At 37.5% G+C, this 15,895-nt stretch overlaps 1 protein-coding gene across 4 annotated transcripts in view; it reads left to right on the forward strand.

Annotated features, from left to right (window-relative positions):
• LOC136348067 (pikachurin-like) overlaps window positions 1-15,895 on the forward strand; it is a 207,456-nt gene that overhangs the window by 153,132 nt on the left and 38,429 nt on the right. For all 4 annotated transcript variants that reach the window (XM_066298616.1, XM_066298615.1, XM_066298614.1 and 1 more), the window contains 2 exons: window positions 11,751-11,909; window positions 12,302-12,477. In XM_066298616.1, the coding sequence (XP_066154713.1) occupies window positions 11,751-11,909; window positions 12,302-12,477 (335 nt within the window). The remainder of the gene's footprint in view (window positions 1-11,750; window positions 11,910-12,301; window positions 12,478-15,895) is intronic.

Consider the following 15,895-nt stretch of genomic DNA (forward strand, 5'->3'; position numbering starts at 1 on the left):
TCGAAACGATTATAGCTTGAACATTCCTAGTACAGACTCAATCCTCATGTTTGAGCATTTGTCAGGCTTGCCTAATGCACGTAAAGTGCAAATAGGAGTTTAAAAATTTTTAATTTATTTATCGAACATAGTTTTAGCGGGCCCGGAACTCAAAATATTTTTTAAACCTTTTCATGTTTTTGAAACAATTTATTTGATGTCGCAGGAGTGAATACGTGAACAATGGCATATTTTATAAAATATTTATCTATAGACGCGGCATAGTCCAACGCAAAGCTTTAAAATTGCCGGATTCTGCTTAGCTAAACACCTTACAGCTACAAAAGAAGGAAAATTGAAACAAATGACAAACTCTTATGGGGAGGGTTATTAATCGACTGAAAAATAACGACATGCTCAAGTTGTATCGAATAATGAATATTTCTAAAGTATTTAAATAGCGACATTAATTACTTAGCATAATAATGGTGTATTACATTCCGAAGTTGTAAAGTACATAAACTTTAAATTTAAATTCTGAAGCGCCCAGCGCTGAGGAAGTTAAGACGTGAGGATCATAAGTAGTTGACAACGGCAGTGTATATATGATTTTCTCTAGCACCAGGTTTGATAAAGTTCCCTAAACTCAGACAAATTATACAGGGTGTCTCTGAATGGATGGTGAAAATTGAGCAGGTGAATCCTGAGCCAAATTTAAGGCGAAAAATTCATATCCACAAATGCTTTGGCTTCGATCTACGGGATGTTAAAAACATTTTTTTTCGTTTTTTTTTTAAATTGAAACTTGCTTAAAATCTGTACTTAGTATATGTCGAGTGTTTCCATAAACGGAAATTTTCGCACTTTGATTTTATATACGGAGTGACGCGGATCGATGGGGCTTCAACTCTCATTAATTACATTTGTTTTTGTTAATGTTTTGAACAAATTTGTGAAATCTGCATTGAGTTTTCTCATTTTTCAACCTCGTGCGAAACTGCGCTTAAATCCGTGGTTCCGGTGATATTCGCGATAATAGTCAAAGGTGTTCACGTCCATCAATTTAAATAATAAAGTACCTCTTAATGAAGTTAACCGTGAATTATCGATTGCACTTGCTTCCTGTTTGACAACTATTGGCTGTAGGTGGCCTGAAAGTTCCAAAAAACAATGGTGTTTTAGCGGTGTTTGTAAAATCACAAAAGTGTTTTTAACACTCTGTAGATCGAAGCCAAAGCATTTTTGCATGTCTTTTTAGGAACTTTTCGTTTGAAATTTGCCTAAGCCCGTTAATTTGTTTACCATTTATTTAAAATCACCTTGTGCATATCACTAAGGTCGAACAAAGATGAAAAAATCATTTGACGGTTATTTCCATCGCAACTATAAATTAAACAATAACGCGGACGATTATGTTGCAGCTGATCGTTTCTTTACCTCGCTAAGTAAATAATTGGTCATATTCGTGTTATTATTAACCTTTTATTCGACTGTCTTGAAAAACCTAGAAAACTTACTCTAAGCTATCGAAAACCCTCAATGATGGTGTTTTCTTTTAATTAACGGGACAAGAAAGCCTTTAACCGGTTCCATACAGAGATGGCCGCTCGAGGAAACATTCTTGTCTGAAAATTGCAATAACTCCCAAGTTTGAAATTCACCAACTTGTCTTTTAAAAACTTTTCCTCAAAGTTGGTAAATTGTCGCTCCCAGAACACGAAATACGTTTTTAGAATTTTTGCGATATAAAATCAACTTGATGATTTTTCGAATTATCGATTGATGAAAGTGAGCAAAATCATTATTTATATCAGTGCGGTGCCACATAAATTCTCACAGAAGCTCCTGATCGAGATAGCGGTGAGAGATGTGGGAGGTCTGGAAAGGAGGAAAATAACAGAAAACGATGCGAATAAGGGACAAGCTTGGAACTGGAGGATGAGGAGTTGGAAGGATAAGAAAGACGTTATGGAGCGGTTAAACTAACAGAAGGTTCTAATTGTTTTCATACTTAAATTGACACTCGAAGAGATATAACCGTCTCAAGATTGCAATAACAGCTCCTCAGTACGCCATGTCAGCTTTTCCCTTAAAAACTTTTTCTTCAAGTTGGTAAATTGCCGTTTCGTGTAATAATTCTCCGTACCGTAAGTTTTAGATTTTTCTTTCTTTCACAGGACCGGATATTGTGCCCTGAGTAGTAAGCAGAAAAGCCAGAGTATTGATCCGTTTTACCTCTGGCAGGTGTCACGCATCGTCGCAATTATTTCTGTTTTGTTACTCCTGGGGTTTGGCTAAGACAGCCTTAATTTCATCAAAAAGGGCAAAAATCATTCTTGCCGAAAGGCAATACGAGAAACCTCCCTTCGTCGCCGGTTCATATTACAATACGAAGCGTTGCATCGGGAAACCAAAAAAAAAATAAAATAAAATTAAGGCCGCCTAATAACAGTTAACGTTAAGGGGGCAAAAACCCAGTCCTATATTATATTCATTCCGGTTCCTCCCTGGAGTTATTAGAGTTAGTCTCGCGTCTCTTTTCGGTCCCATTTCGTGCTCCAGAAATCCCAGGCATCCTATTAATTACAGACGAATTTTTTCCGAGTTTCGGCTCAATATACTTTCGAGGCTCATTGGATCATCCATTAACGATGAGACTAATTTTATATTTAATTTGTGACAGGACTTGATCGAATGCCGGCATCGAAAGTTGATTGCGTTCCCTCTTGCCGTTATGATTTATCCCGCATTGCATGTTATCTTAAACTTAACTTAAAGTAAAAAGAAAAAAAAAACATAAGCTGCGTGCAGTAATAGCAAATGTCACGATAGCTAAGATCCGTGAGAAATTTTCAGTCTCACGATACGCAAATTGACTCACGGGTTAATTCAACTTGACGATAAGAAATCGGAAGGTGGAAATACGATCTAAAACTTTATTGGAATGGAGGAGAAGGAACCACAATTGAAGGTGACACTCAAGTGTTCACGGGAAAGATAAAGAGATGAGAGCTCAAGTTTGTCTTATTGAAGAAGCGACAAAAAAATCGAGTGATAGTCAACTGCGCCTAATGCAACGTGATCCATTGGAACGTACGCGAGCGGGGAGAAACCGTCGATGCTAAATCGAGCGGGAACAGACGAAAGCCGTCTAACGTGAAGAGAAAAACGGGTTTTTGAGGAAGAAAGCGTTTAAGATTAGTTAAACGATAAAATAGAATACCAACGAAAAGAAAAAGAAAACGAAGCTGCCGGGTTGTTATTAAATATACAGTTGGAGACAAAGTATGGAATATCTTAAACCCATCGCGGTCTTATATCGAAATAGTTGACCATTAGATGGAAGGAAGATCATTAAACTGAAGGATATTCGAACCCTTTGTAAAACCGCCTTTAGACCATCAGACACCCCCACCGGACAAAGATGTCGGGCCTGCTTGGAGATGGAAGGAGGGCTCTTTGGACACCTTGTGTGACTATTTTTTTGTTTTTGTTATTCGTAGATAATAAATAAGTAATTAGAAATAAGTCTTTCAAAAAATAATAACTTTCCATATCTCCGAAACTGTCACCTTGCGGGCCCGTGTTTACTAAGACTTTTTTGCTTATTTTTGTACATACTGCTACCTCCTTAAATATTTTAAACAATTTTTTTAACGCCCTGTATATTTAACAATTCTATAAACAACTCGTTTCTACGACTATAAAAAAATACAAACAATAAATTATGCCGGACAAACGAATGGAATACTTCGTAAGATCCATTATAATCGATGCAAAACGTTAAACAAACTCGTATTTTGTGGCACATCCTTCCGAGTCGATAACAGCCCGACATCGACGGTGCACAGAATCGATTAAATTTTCACAAACGGAAATAGGAATCTTCACCCATTCTTCCTGCAAGATTTTCCACAACTCGTCCCGATTGGACACATTCCTGTCTCGAATTTTTCGTTTTAAGTGTACGCAGAAATGCTCAATCGGGTCGAGTTCCGGCTACCGAGACGGCCACTCTAATACGGGAAGGTTACTGTCATTCAGCAAATTTTTTATCAATCGTGGTGAATGTTTAGGGTCGTTGTCCTGCTGGAAACTCCAAAGTAAAGGCATATCTTCATCAGCAAATGACAGCATATGATCCTCAAGGGTGGTTTTTAATAAAACCGATCCGTAGCTTCCTCAATTTTGCCCGATGGTTCGACGCCGGATCGAGAAAAAAGTTCCAATGCCATTATGTCACCACTGTTGGTTTTTGATGGTTGGAATTTAACCTGGCTTCCACAGGTCGACGAACATACCTTTTCCAACCACAATTAAAAATGTTCATTTTAGTTTCGTCGCTGAAACGAACAGAACTCAACATTGAAGGTGACTAACGCAAATGTTCCAGAGCAACTTTAGTTCTAGCTCTTCTTAGGAATTAAGGGCTTCTCCACTGCAATCCTTCCTACTGATCTCATTTCGCTCAACCGACGACGTACAGTGCGATCCCTTATTTTGATGTCACTATTGTTAGTGATTTCTTGCTTTATGATCCTGGAGGACTTGCGGGGTTTGCAAATGATATTTTTTTAATCCGTCGATCGGTGCCAGCTTTCGTCTTTCTTGGACGTCCAGGTTTCAGACCATCTTGTACATCCCTATAAGTGCCAAATTTTCTTCAAATTTCGGAGAAGGACCCTCGGCTGAGCTTTGCAATATCTTTGCGGTTGCAGACATCATGCGACATTTGGCCTATCGAATTTCGAAAATCTTCTGAAGAATACTTTTCTTTGGCATACTTCGTACAAAATTGTCCAGATAATCGAACTAAATAACTAGTGCTGGTCCCACAAACATCACTACATAGCGTTCCATGAATTTATCCAACAAATGGATGATTTTTTGCATTTTTTTTTTATTTGAAGCCGAACACACAAACGATCACCAAGAAAATGTTGTTTCAAAAATATTCCATACATTTGTCCAAAATTTTATCTTCGAGATACGCCGAGGAACGAGATATTGAGACGTCACGAAGCAATGAACATCACCAGGAGACGAAAGGAATGGAAACGTTATACGAAGATTGAAATGGAAGAAGAGAAACTGGAATTAGTTTGCAAATAGAGGAGAAAGACAAACCCCGGAAGGAAGGGGCAGAAATTAATTTAAGAATCAGAAGAAGAAAATCTGCATAAGCGTTAACTGCAGAACACATCGTGCAAACGATTACTTGAGAAGACAAAAGTTTCTAACAAAATAACGAAATTCTACGTAATAATCGAGGAGAAAAAATCGAAACACAAACTTTAAAAAGCGGAAATAAAGGAAGTAAAGTGATAAAAAAACACTACTAAACTGAAGAAAACAGAGTTTATGGAGATTAAATGGTTCGTGTTATTCCAAAGGACAAACTACCAATACATTATCACGTACCAGCATTTTCCAAATATAACTCGTATTTTCACTGGCATAAATCTGAATTTTATAAAATAAACGTCCCTTTGTATTGTTTCAATGCGGACCCTGAAAAATTCAAATAAAACTTCCAATCTGGTGGCAGGGCCCCAAGAGTGAGTCAAATTTGATAAGGTCTTCGGAGAATTCATCAAATTTGTCAAAATATATTCCCCCCTCTTTTATGACGTAACTAGTTAATTAAATGGGATATCATGTACATTACCGTAATTTTTGGCCATTCGAGAGTGCTATTGTACCATCGTTTCTTGAGGTGTACACATGTTCGGGGTAATTATTGTTATGAAAGAAGATCTTTAAAGACCTTAACTGACTTTTTTCTCCTAGTTCTTCTCTTTTCCTTTTTTCCTTCCGAAGATCTATCAGTTTTCAAAATACACTTACCGAATCGATGAATAATTCAACAGAACGTTAAATGATTTTAGTAAGGTGTGAGAGAGAGAGAGGGAGAGAGAGAGAGAGATGAAGTAGTAAGTAAGTGAATTGGAAATAGACAATTAGAAATCAACACGAAATATAATAGAAAGAAGTGTTTATTGGCAATTTAACCTTAAATGAAATGTTAAATGCGAGATATCAGATGAAATTTGTGAAAACGTAAATGTTCATTATTGATTCGAATGTTTATTACATACGTAGGGACTTCGGACGCAAGTCTAATTGGTAATATAAATTTAGGTTCATGTTCCAACAAGAGCATAAAACTACCACAATTAGGCTATTAATTTTACGATAAGGAACGCTCGTGCCCACCTTATTGCAAGCTAAATGGGCACAAAGAATAGATAAAGGGTTTTGAATAGTTTTCTCAGGGACCAATGAAATCTGGCTGGAGGCTTGAAAAAAAGTTAGATTCATGAGACAATTTCACAGTAAAAAAGGAAATAATTAAAGTGATATACATTGGTCACTCCGTGAGTAATCAGTGTTCGTTACGCCGTAAATGCAGATTGATTACATCTTGGTAACAAACACCACCAAGGATGGCCTGAAACTTATCTTCCATTTTAGCCTCAAGTAGGGCATCTATTCTCTTTATAGAGTTCTTGACCTAAATTGAATGTAATTTTATTCTGCACTCTTTTGCAAGCATAATAAATATTCGTAAAACGAACGCCAAGAAAGGTCGGATATTTTTAAACTGCCCATAAAAGGCAAAAAAGGCATGTTGTGTTAATTATGATCGAAATCCGTGAAGTTCTACTTTACGACTCTGCGAAAGTAGAAGGGATTTATAGTTTCATGGGGTGATTTTGCGAATTAATTTGCATTTTGAATATGGATGTAAACAGGTGGAGGCACAAATTTTCGTAAAAATAAACCAGGAAGTTAAACTGTTGTAACACTTAAGCAGATCAGGGATATGAGTTTTAGAACCGTCGTACATAACTAACGTTAAGCGAAATGGGCGTAAACGCATTGTAAATATTTTATGGAAGCTTTGCAAACTCATATAAATTACTATAGACTTCCATAGTTTGTGCATGAGGTGGCTTTTCGGCATCGACCTCAAGTTCCGTATGTGTCTTTATTACGGAACCCCGTTGAAATGTAGTAATATTAATCGTCTTACCTTTCTCCATATATGTACACAATCATAAATCCAGCTTTAATATCTGAAAGCTTTTCAAGTCGGATGAAACGATTTCGCCTATATTGAAAACAAACAACGACAGACCCATAAAAGTAGAGAGACGTTGACAAGCGAAATCTCTCAGGAATACGCTCAAAATTAGTAAATATTCAACCCTCCAGAGAGCTTTTCAACGTCAAACGCTACCTTTATTTCCATTCTATGGAAGATTCTATAGCAGGCTTTATCCAGGCGGTCGCATATAGTTATGCATGCGAATGTCATGCTTATTCGCTATTTTTGGCTGCAATATGCTTAGTGAAGTGAACATTTTCCATTCTCATTCGGGGCGTATTTCTGTAACTCCGATACATCGCATAGCTTTGTGATTTTATCCCAAACACACGACAAAATCCACTTAGTCATGTCGGTTCGTGATAATCTAGGTTTCGTGTGTCCTGCCGAATGGCTGTTATCTAGTAATTTATATTGCGTCAGCTAAAAATAGGACAGGATATTGCTGCAGGATAAACCACTGCTAGGTAATTTGAAATATAATAAAAATTCTAAAAGACTTTTTTTGGAAAAATTTGCATGTAAATTCGATATTAGCTCTTTGTGACATGAAAACTTTTGTAGGTCTCCAAATCTCTAACAATTCAAAGCGTCTAGTTGTTTTCTTTGGGCCAAATTAAATATATTTGTTAAGCCTGCTGGTTTTACTGTTTTCATGTTTCGAAGCGAATTTTTAAAGTCGAATACTAATATTACGGGCCGGGAACGACCCTTCGATACATGCACAAAATTGCAATTTCACATTGGCTTTTCTGTCCTACGAAAGTCAATTCACGGGAGAGAGTCTATCCACCCATTTAATTTACATTATAACAAAGTTGATGTTAATGGCTGTTGAAAAGTTACTTCTACAGATAATGAATATTACCATTGTCTTCCATGAACTTTTTGCATAAATGTTGCGGCAAATTCGTCTCTATGTTGATCTTTATGGATTTTGAAAATGGTGAGGAAAACAAACTTAATGAAATTGAGATCAATGTGGCGGCTCAGGTGATGAGTTATAATTCCTTTTGAAAATTTCTAATTTCCGAGTTGAACAGCATCATTAACTCTGAGTTTAGTAAATGTGAAAAAACTCTGTACTGTAGAGCGATGAACTGAAGATACTTTAAGGCTCGTTATTTTATAGATTTTTTTTTATATTCAAAATGCAGCGTTTACAGCGCAAATTATATTGCGTCTTGTGTCGCAACTGAATGATTTAAACTCGGACTATAAACATAGTTGATGCATAATTTCACAGAAATCTAGTTTTAAACAAATTTCAAGTTCGACGGCGCATAATAATTATTTTCCTCATCACACTGGCAAGGAATAAAATGCAGAGAAAATTAAACACCTTCCAGTTTTACTAAAGCCGACAGCGATAAGAAGGCACCTATAATTGGTTATATGTTATTTTCATCACGGGTGGCCATAAATATATCCGCATGAAGATAAATTAAACGTTATGGGGCAATTTAATTTAATTAAATTATTCTAATAGTTTTTGACTTAATGTTCTCGAGCAATCGAAGATCGCTCGACAAGCGATTCGCGAGTTCGATTTTAAAAGTCAATCGCTCGCAATTCGAATTGCGTTTTCGACTTTCCGCAAAACTGTTCTCAAATCTAATTTGAGCGTTCTCGACTGATCGAAAAAGTTTGGCAGTGCAATGTAGTGGGTATAGGCGTCAACCAGGAATTTGGCACTTCCGCGCTTGATCCTCGATTAAAAGTTGCTCGCTCGAGATTCGATAGACCACACTGTCAAAATCTAAGCTCTAACATCACACATCATTGATGGAGTGATCGCAAACCCCATTAAGAGCCGTGAGTCGGAAGCGTTTGAAAATATGCAATTCACAGTGATAGAGACGTTTTGGGAAGCGAAAAATTTGAACATTAATCTTGTGTTATTATTATGTTGTACTATTAAGGTGTAAATAATAAATAATAAAAAAACGTAATTTTTTTCCTCACCCTGTAAGAGCCCTCAAAACTAGAAAAACGTGAAAACTGAAAGAGTTCGTGAAACAAGCGGAGAATTCGATTTTGGACATATGGACGATCGGTGGTTCATCGCAAGCAAATTGGGACAGGAGGCTTGCCCCTTACCATCGTGGATAGTAACCTCTAGACACCTCCAAGATGCCGGAGTTAATAAAATTTGTTTTCCATTATTAATAATAATTATAGCTGATTTTCATGAAACTTGCTCTGTTTGTTAGCAGCGACGAAGGGCTCCCCTGCGTGAAACTTGATTTATAAAATAATAAATCCAGAGGCTTTGCAGAGAGTTGCTTTATTTTACGTTAATCGCAAAAATCACCGAACGCCACTGGTTTTTGTGAGTCTGGTCCTTTTGCCAGAATAATGAATACGAATTACAACATACATAACCCTTAATTTCTTTAAAAAAAAATTTTTTTGGGGCATCACTACAGGAAAAGGACAGTTTTTCTTAGAAAAAAAAACAATTAAATTGCTACGTTTCCATGCAAGTTGGAAAGGTTTTAACGACGAATTCACCTTTGGAACTCGTGTGAAAGTCCACGTTGATTGTTAAATTGTGTTCACGGTGATTTTGAAGCGTTTGATGCGAAATTCGAAAAATAGAAACCGATGATGTGCTCAATTTATGATTGATCACAGTCCTGCCACCGCCCTAAAAGTTGTTTATTTCAAAACTTTGATATGAACCGAGTAGTAAACTTTACTCGATGCCATGCAAACACAGGCCTGAGTTACGTGGATTTTCAGCTGCTTTACTGATTACACGGAAAACTGATATTCACAATCACCCGGAATCGTTCCATTTGCAAGTGTTTCTATACTATTTCAATCCCGATACGACGCTGAACACTGGCTAATTCTCTTGTCAGGGGAACGAAATTGAAATCGAGCGAATGGGTTTACGAAACCAAGTAAATAACTGAGTATTACATGGCAAAAATGTCCAATCAAGGGAAAAAAGTAGCGAGATATTTCCCGCTCAACTAATAAAACGGCGGTTGCTAATATTGGGTGTGTGATTTATAATTGAATGCAATTCATTCACTCTAATTCATTTCGTTCAATTAATTAAGTTTATTATTGATATAAATCTAACACGTCTATTCAGTATTATGAAAAATTCTACAGGATCCTTTCTCGAATTATACAGGGCGTCCAACGAATAGGGGCCACTATCTGTGTCTCGGGAGGAAGAAGTTGAATCTCGGACATCACACTAAGGCGGGGGTGATTTAGTGATTAAAAATATTTTCACGAAAATACCACTTCCGGTTGTACCGGAAATGGATGTCAACTCGCTTATTTTAAACGGAACACCCTATATATTATAACAAATTTCGATCCTGTGGAACATAACGACTGTTTCTCGCGTATAGTGTTCTACACCTGATTTTTACAGTTTTCGAGAACAATTTATTGTAAATAACGCCTAGAGTCACTAGGTGGCGCTGCTCGCCGGAATTTAAGTATGGCGGCACTCGTACATCATTAAGTTATTTCGTAACATTAAGCGTTTTCAAGCAACAAACGGATTACTTAACGTTGCATGTTATAATAACGACCACATTATTTATAATAATACTTGATTTGTAGCAGTTTACAACGGCCGTACAAAGAAAAATTAAATAAGTTACTGAAAATGTCCCGCAAGGACACACGCCTCAGCCCTTTTTCCCGTGTTATCGCGTGCTCTTTGAAAAATTCCCGGAATACTCCTAATAGTGTTACAAGAAGCTCTTACGCGATTTCTCAGATCTTCCACACTGCCAACTGGAGTGCTGTAAACCAGAGTTCTAAGACGGCCCGATAGGAAAAAATCCAAACCGTTTAAATCGGGAGACGGAGGTGGCCACGGTTGCGGTCCACCACGACCTGTTCATTCAAAATCCGTCCAAAATTTAAGAGATCTTTCTTTCAACAAAAAGAACTAGAATTAAGCAGACGATTTTTGTTTTTCGAAAAAGCCGCGACCTTACGTATTTTTCACAAAAAACAATCGGAGTCGTGGCCTTGGGGGCGCCACTGCTTGCACTACAAAATTCCTTTTTTCTTTTAAAGGATGTGTTTCTACGCTTAGCTTACGCCCGCCAAGGTTGATTAAAAAGTTTGAAGCAGGTCCGGACTTGTTAAAAAAATATAGCAAATTTTAACACCCCGTATTTCAGACAAAGCGAAAACTGACCTAGGTTCATACGAACTTTTTTTCTCAAAATCACTCATAGAATCGAATTTGCGACATACTATCCCGAAACACCCTGTATATTAGCAACAATGGCGTTGCGATTTAACTGGTATAACGTGTACAAAACATATTTACCTCTCGGTGGTCACATGGGATTTGAGGAATTCCGAAAGTCGCTGCATGTAAATTTCACATATATCTTTCATAATGCAAGTGAAAATTTGCTTGCAAATTTCCATTTTCCGCATCTAATGCCCGTTTTGTAATTTCTACGTCGTTGGTATTAATTTCTGTTGTATTGTTTCTAACCTTTTCCTCGGTGACAACCATAAAGCGATTACATACATAAAGCAGATTTGTACATTATATATATATAAAGTAACAAGTTTCGATGTTTCGAATACGTTTTCAACTCCTTCAGGGCATATCGCATCATATTTGACTGTCAATTCCATAGTGAAGGGAATTTTTTTCTTCCAGATTTGATTGCGGCTCAGGAATCGGGGTGGTCAGATCTGATGAAACCGTACTCCTCAATCAGTGGAATCACGTTACACTTTACAGACATCGATGGGATGCCTGGCTGCAACTCAATAATGGCAAACGCGTGCAGGGGAGGAGCAAAGGCCTATTTTCTAGGTAAGTAAAACATTAATCGAAGCTGAAACTAATCTGTTTAAAAAGCTTTACTGACATGAAAATGGAAAGCAAGTTTCCTTTATATAAGCTTCATGTTGTTATAAGCAAAAATGTGCTGAATACCCTTGGAAACTTGAGTCGAAACCAAATAGCTTGTTCGGGTATCGAATTCGATTAATATTTAATTACGTGGGGCTCTATCTAGAGTCGATATCGAGTGACAATTCATCAGATGTATTTACGACCTTTTCGACCGTACAAAGGGATTTTTGACTGTCCACAAATGATTTTCAAGGTGTTTGTCTTGCACGGATCACCTCAGATAAATAGCTCTATATTTTCCCAGAAAAGAGTACCTATGGCGTTCTAATGGCCTCTGTTTGCCTTTCCAGGATAACCTTCAGAGAACCCCTATTTATCGGAGGTCCGGGGAATACGACGGGCCTAGATGAAAAATTGCCCGTGACAAAGGGTCTAAAAGGCTGCATACGTCACTTGGAAGTCAACGATCATGTTTACAAATTCGCATTGGACCCTAGCGGCGAGGCCATCAAGGGCTATGGCATAGGTATGTTGCTTCGAGGGAAATTCCTCTTATTTCATATTCTCTATGAAGCGTTGAAAAGTGTGAATTTTAATTTAAAAATTTCTCTGAAACAGAAGCGAAATTGCCAACACATTTCACTTTGCGGTAATTATTCGAATCATTAATAATTCAAATGGGAGTTTTACACATTTTGCTCCGTAGTACGTTTTAATGGCAGTATAACCGAGTGTAGGTAATTCCCGGGAGTGAAATACTCGGTTTCCTAACTACTGCATGTTTTATAATTACCCAATTTCTGTGATGAGGGCGGTAATTAAAATTTATTTGGATTAATATTTTACCAAATCCGGCGTGTATATGGTTACGCACCTTCTCCGACCTGAGCCCCAACACGTAGATTTCGGACCTTCCAGGGGAAGGTAGGGGGGTCCTGAAAATAGAAAATATTTTATAAAATTTCTCCATAGAGTTTGAAGATATATAACAATTTTATGTTAATATTCGTAAAATCGACGAAGTATAACATTCTTATCATTTGAGGAGAACATGACCATTTTCCAAAACCAAACAGATCCAGAGAACAGTTCTTCCCCTAGCTACCTTAAAAATGTCATTGTTGGGCGCGTTGAGTACCTACGAAATGCATTTTCTCTAAAATAGTTGAATAACGCGTTAGAAATGACACGTACGCAGCTCATTTTTTACCTAGGGAGCTAATGAACAAGTCGGCCACACTGCCGCCGTCCTAACGACTGCTAAATGAAACGTCATCGCTCAAGTTATTATTCAAAATACGTTCAATTTCTTGATTCAAGCTTGGGCTTCAATGCTTCAGAACTTCGTATGCTTCACATACTCTAAAACGTCACTCTATGTTATGCTTTTAAGCCACAGGGCGCTCTAAACCAGCGTCGGCGAGAGCCGAATTTTCTCATCAACGGTCTTTGGAGAATCAAATCTCATGATGGGCGGCCGTTGCCCATCTGACGACCAAAATGCTTCAGATTCAAAACACATGGAAAGTTCGCTTGGCAAAATGCCTGAAAAGGTTCGTGATAACTTCTGGTCTGACCTCTCGCCCCCCACACCCGGTCAAAACATCGGAAGCAGCAACTCTAGCTACGTTAGCGTACTTTCGAATGATAAGAACGAGCCAGAAATAACTAACGAAGTTGTATAGAGCTCTGACTTTTTCAGGTTTTAATGGAATTAGTCTAATCTAATTAAATTAAGGTGCTGTGGTTGAATGAATTTTCTATGATAAAAATACAAGGTGTTCGCCAGAGCGGTTGGAAGTTTTCAGCGGGACACCGATGGGGTTTTTTTTTAATCTACCGGGTGGTTCATTTAACCTGAAAAAAACGTTCCGAAAATTACGAATCGGATTGGAAAAAAATCCAAATGAGGTTTATTCATTGCGTAGGGCCCCATTCAGCGACACCAACTGCGACGCTTCAACCTTAGCGCCTCGGAGATGGGGGGGGGGTGGTGACTTTGAAACCTCAAAGGGCAACCCCAATTTTCTCTATCAAAATTACGTGGGGTTTCCCTGAAATTGTTTTCCGATTCATGACAGATGGCGCTGGAACAACGAGAAATACGTTTTATCTTAATTCCGGAAGAACGTATCACATCTTCTGGTTTTTGAACGGGAACTTCTCATTTAAAAATTTATTCCAATGAACGCGACGAATCAGACATTAAATTGACGACGAAGCGCACATTCAAAATGTCCACCATCTTCATCAGCACATTTTCGTCGAGCGGAGCAAGATCGGGCGGTAGTGCCGGCCAATGAACGTATTCACTACACCCGATCCGTCAATTGGGATATTCGTGATCTAAAGTTTCTCGGGAAGCTAAGGTCCAATGAGCTGGGCAATCATTATGCTGAACCCGTACCAAACGACGATTAATGTCTTCCGATAATAGAGGCAAATCTTCATTCAAGGAGTTCTGACGCTTTATTTCATTCGATGACCAATCCGTGAAATGTGGACCAATTAATTTACAGTCAAGTATCCCAAATCAAACGTTCACAGACCGCGGTCATTGATCAAGCTCTTGTGTCCAGTGGAAATTTTCCATAGATCAGTAAGACGTATTTCTCGAAATTAGTTGTCCATGATTCGTGAAGTCCGTAAAAAGGACAAATTGGAAAAAAAATTATTTTCGTTTACATTTTGCAACGTCCATTCACAAAATTGCATACGAGGGCCATAATCATTTTGGCTCGCTACTTGGTGTAACGAAATGTGGTAAAGATAATATTTAAAATTGTGCAGAACTCTCAATACAGTTGCCCGCGATATCCCCGAATCTAACGATAATCTCCTGGTACTTACATGTGGATTTACATTTACAGTGGCTAGAATAGCAATTTCGTTGTTTTCATGAGTAACTGTCTTCGAGCTTTTTTTTAATTGGAGGTTTAACATAGTCAGTTTCTTTAAAAACCTTTACGATGCGGTAAAATGTGGAAAAGGGCGGCGATTCCCTGCTAAGACAGCGATTTCTATAAGTTTCAACCGTGGCCCGACAATCCAAAGACGCCCCGTACACAGGAACCATATCAATCATTACATTATCAGACGATGCATTCGTGGCGAAAACTAGAATAACGTAAGTTGCGATACTTTTCTCCGGATTCAGGTTAAAACACATTTTTCTGACTACGGCCCTGTTCGCCTCGAATCGGAAAAAAAATCAGACAGACCCCACGCAATTTTCGCCGTTAAATTCGAATCTGCAATAAAAAATGGGGGTTGCCGTGTAAGATTTAGAAGTTACCCCCGCCTCACCCCCGGGTGGTAGGATTTGGTGTCGTTAAATAACTCCCTTTGCGGCAAACAAATATCACTGGGAAATTTTACGATCCGATTCGTAACTTTCAATATATTAGGATTTGTCAGGCTAAACGGACCACCCGGTACATAACCACATTTGTTCTTATATAATACAAAGTCTCGTAGTTTTTAAGCAACCAGCCAAGGGGGGAGAGTAGGGACGACAGCGTGGTAAAGGCAAGTCAAGGCGTGACAAATGGAGGGTCTCATGTGAACGATGAAATTGATTAATACTAACGTTTTTAAAAATAGGACTAACAGTATAAGTTTTAATGTGATTAATTTCAATTTTAATTTAATTTTAAATTTGATTTTAATTTAATTTTAAATTTAATTTAATTTTAAATTTAATTTAATTTTAAATTTAATTTAATTTTAAATTTAATTTAATTTTAAATTTAATTTAATTTTAAATTTAATTTAATTTTAAATTTAATTTAATTTTAAATTTAATTTAATGTCGCTTAGTTTCTTGTTGTGTGTAATATTTCCGTTTATTTTTACTTTTATTAAGCATAATTCCCTCACGTCACACATTATTTAAAATTGTGTACAACATTGAAATTTTGAAGATTATTTGAATTTTTCGAGTT

Source organism: Euwallacea fornicatus, chromosome 31 (genome assembly GCF_040115645.1).
Source record: "Euwallacea fornicatus isolate EFF26 chromosome 31, ASM4011564v1, whole genome shotgun sequence".
NCBI lineage: Eukaryota > Metazoa > Arthropoda > Insecta > Coleoptera > Curculionidae > Euwallacea > Euwallacea fornicatus.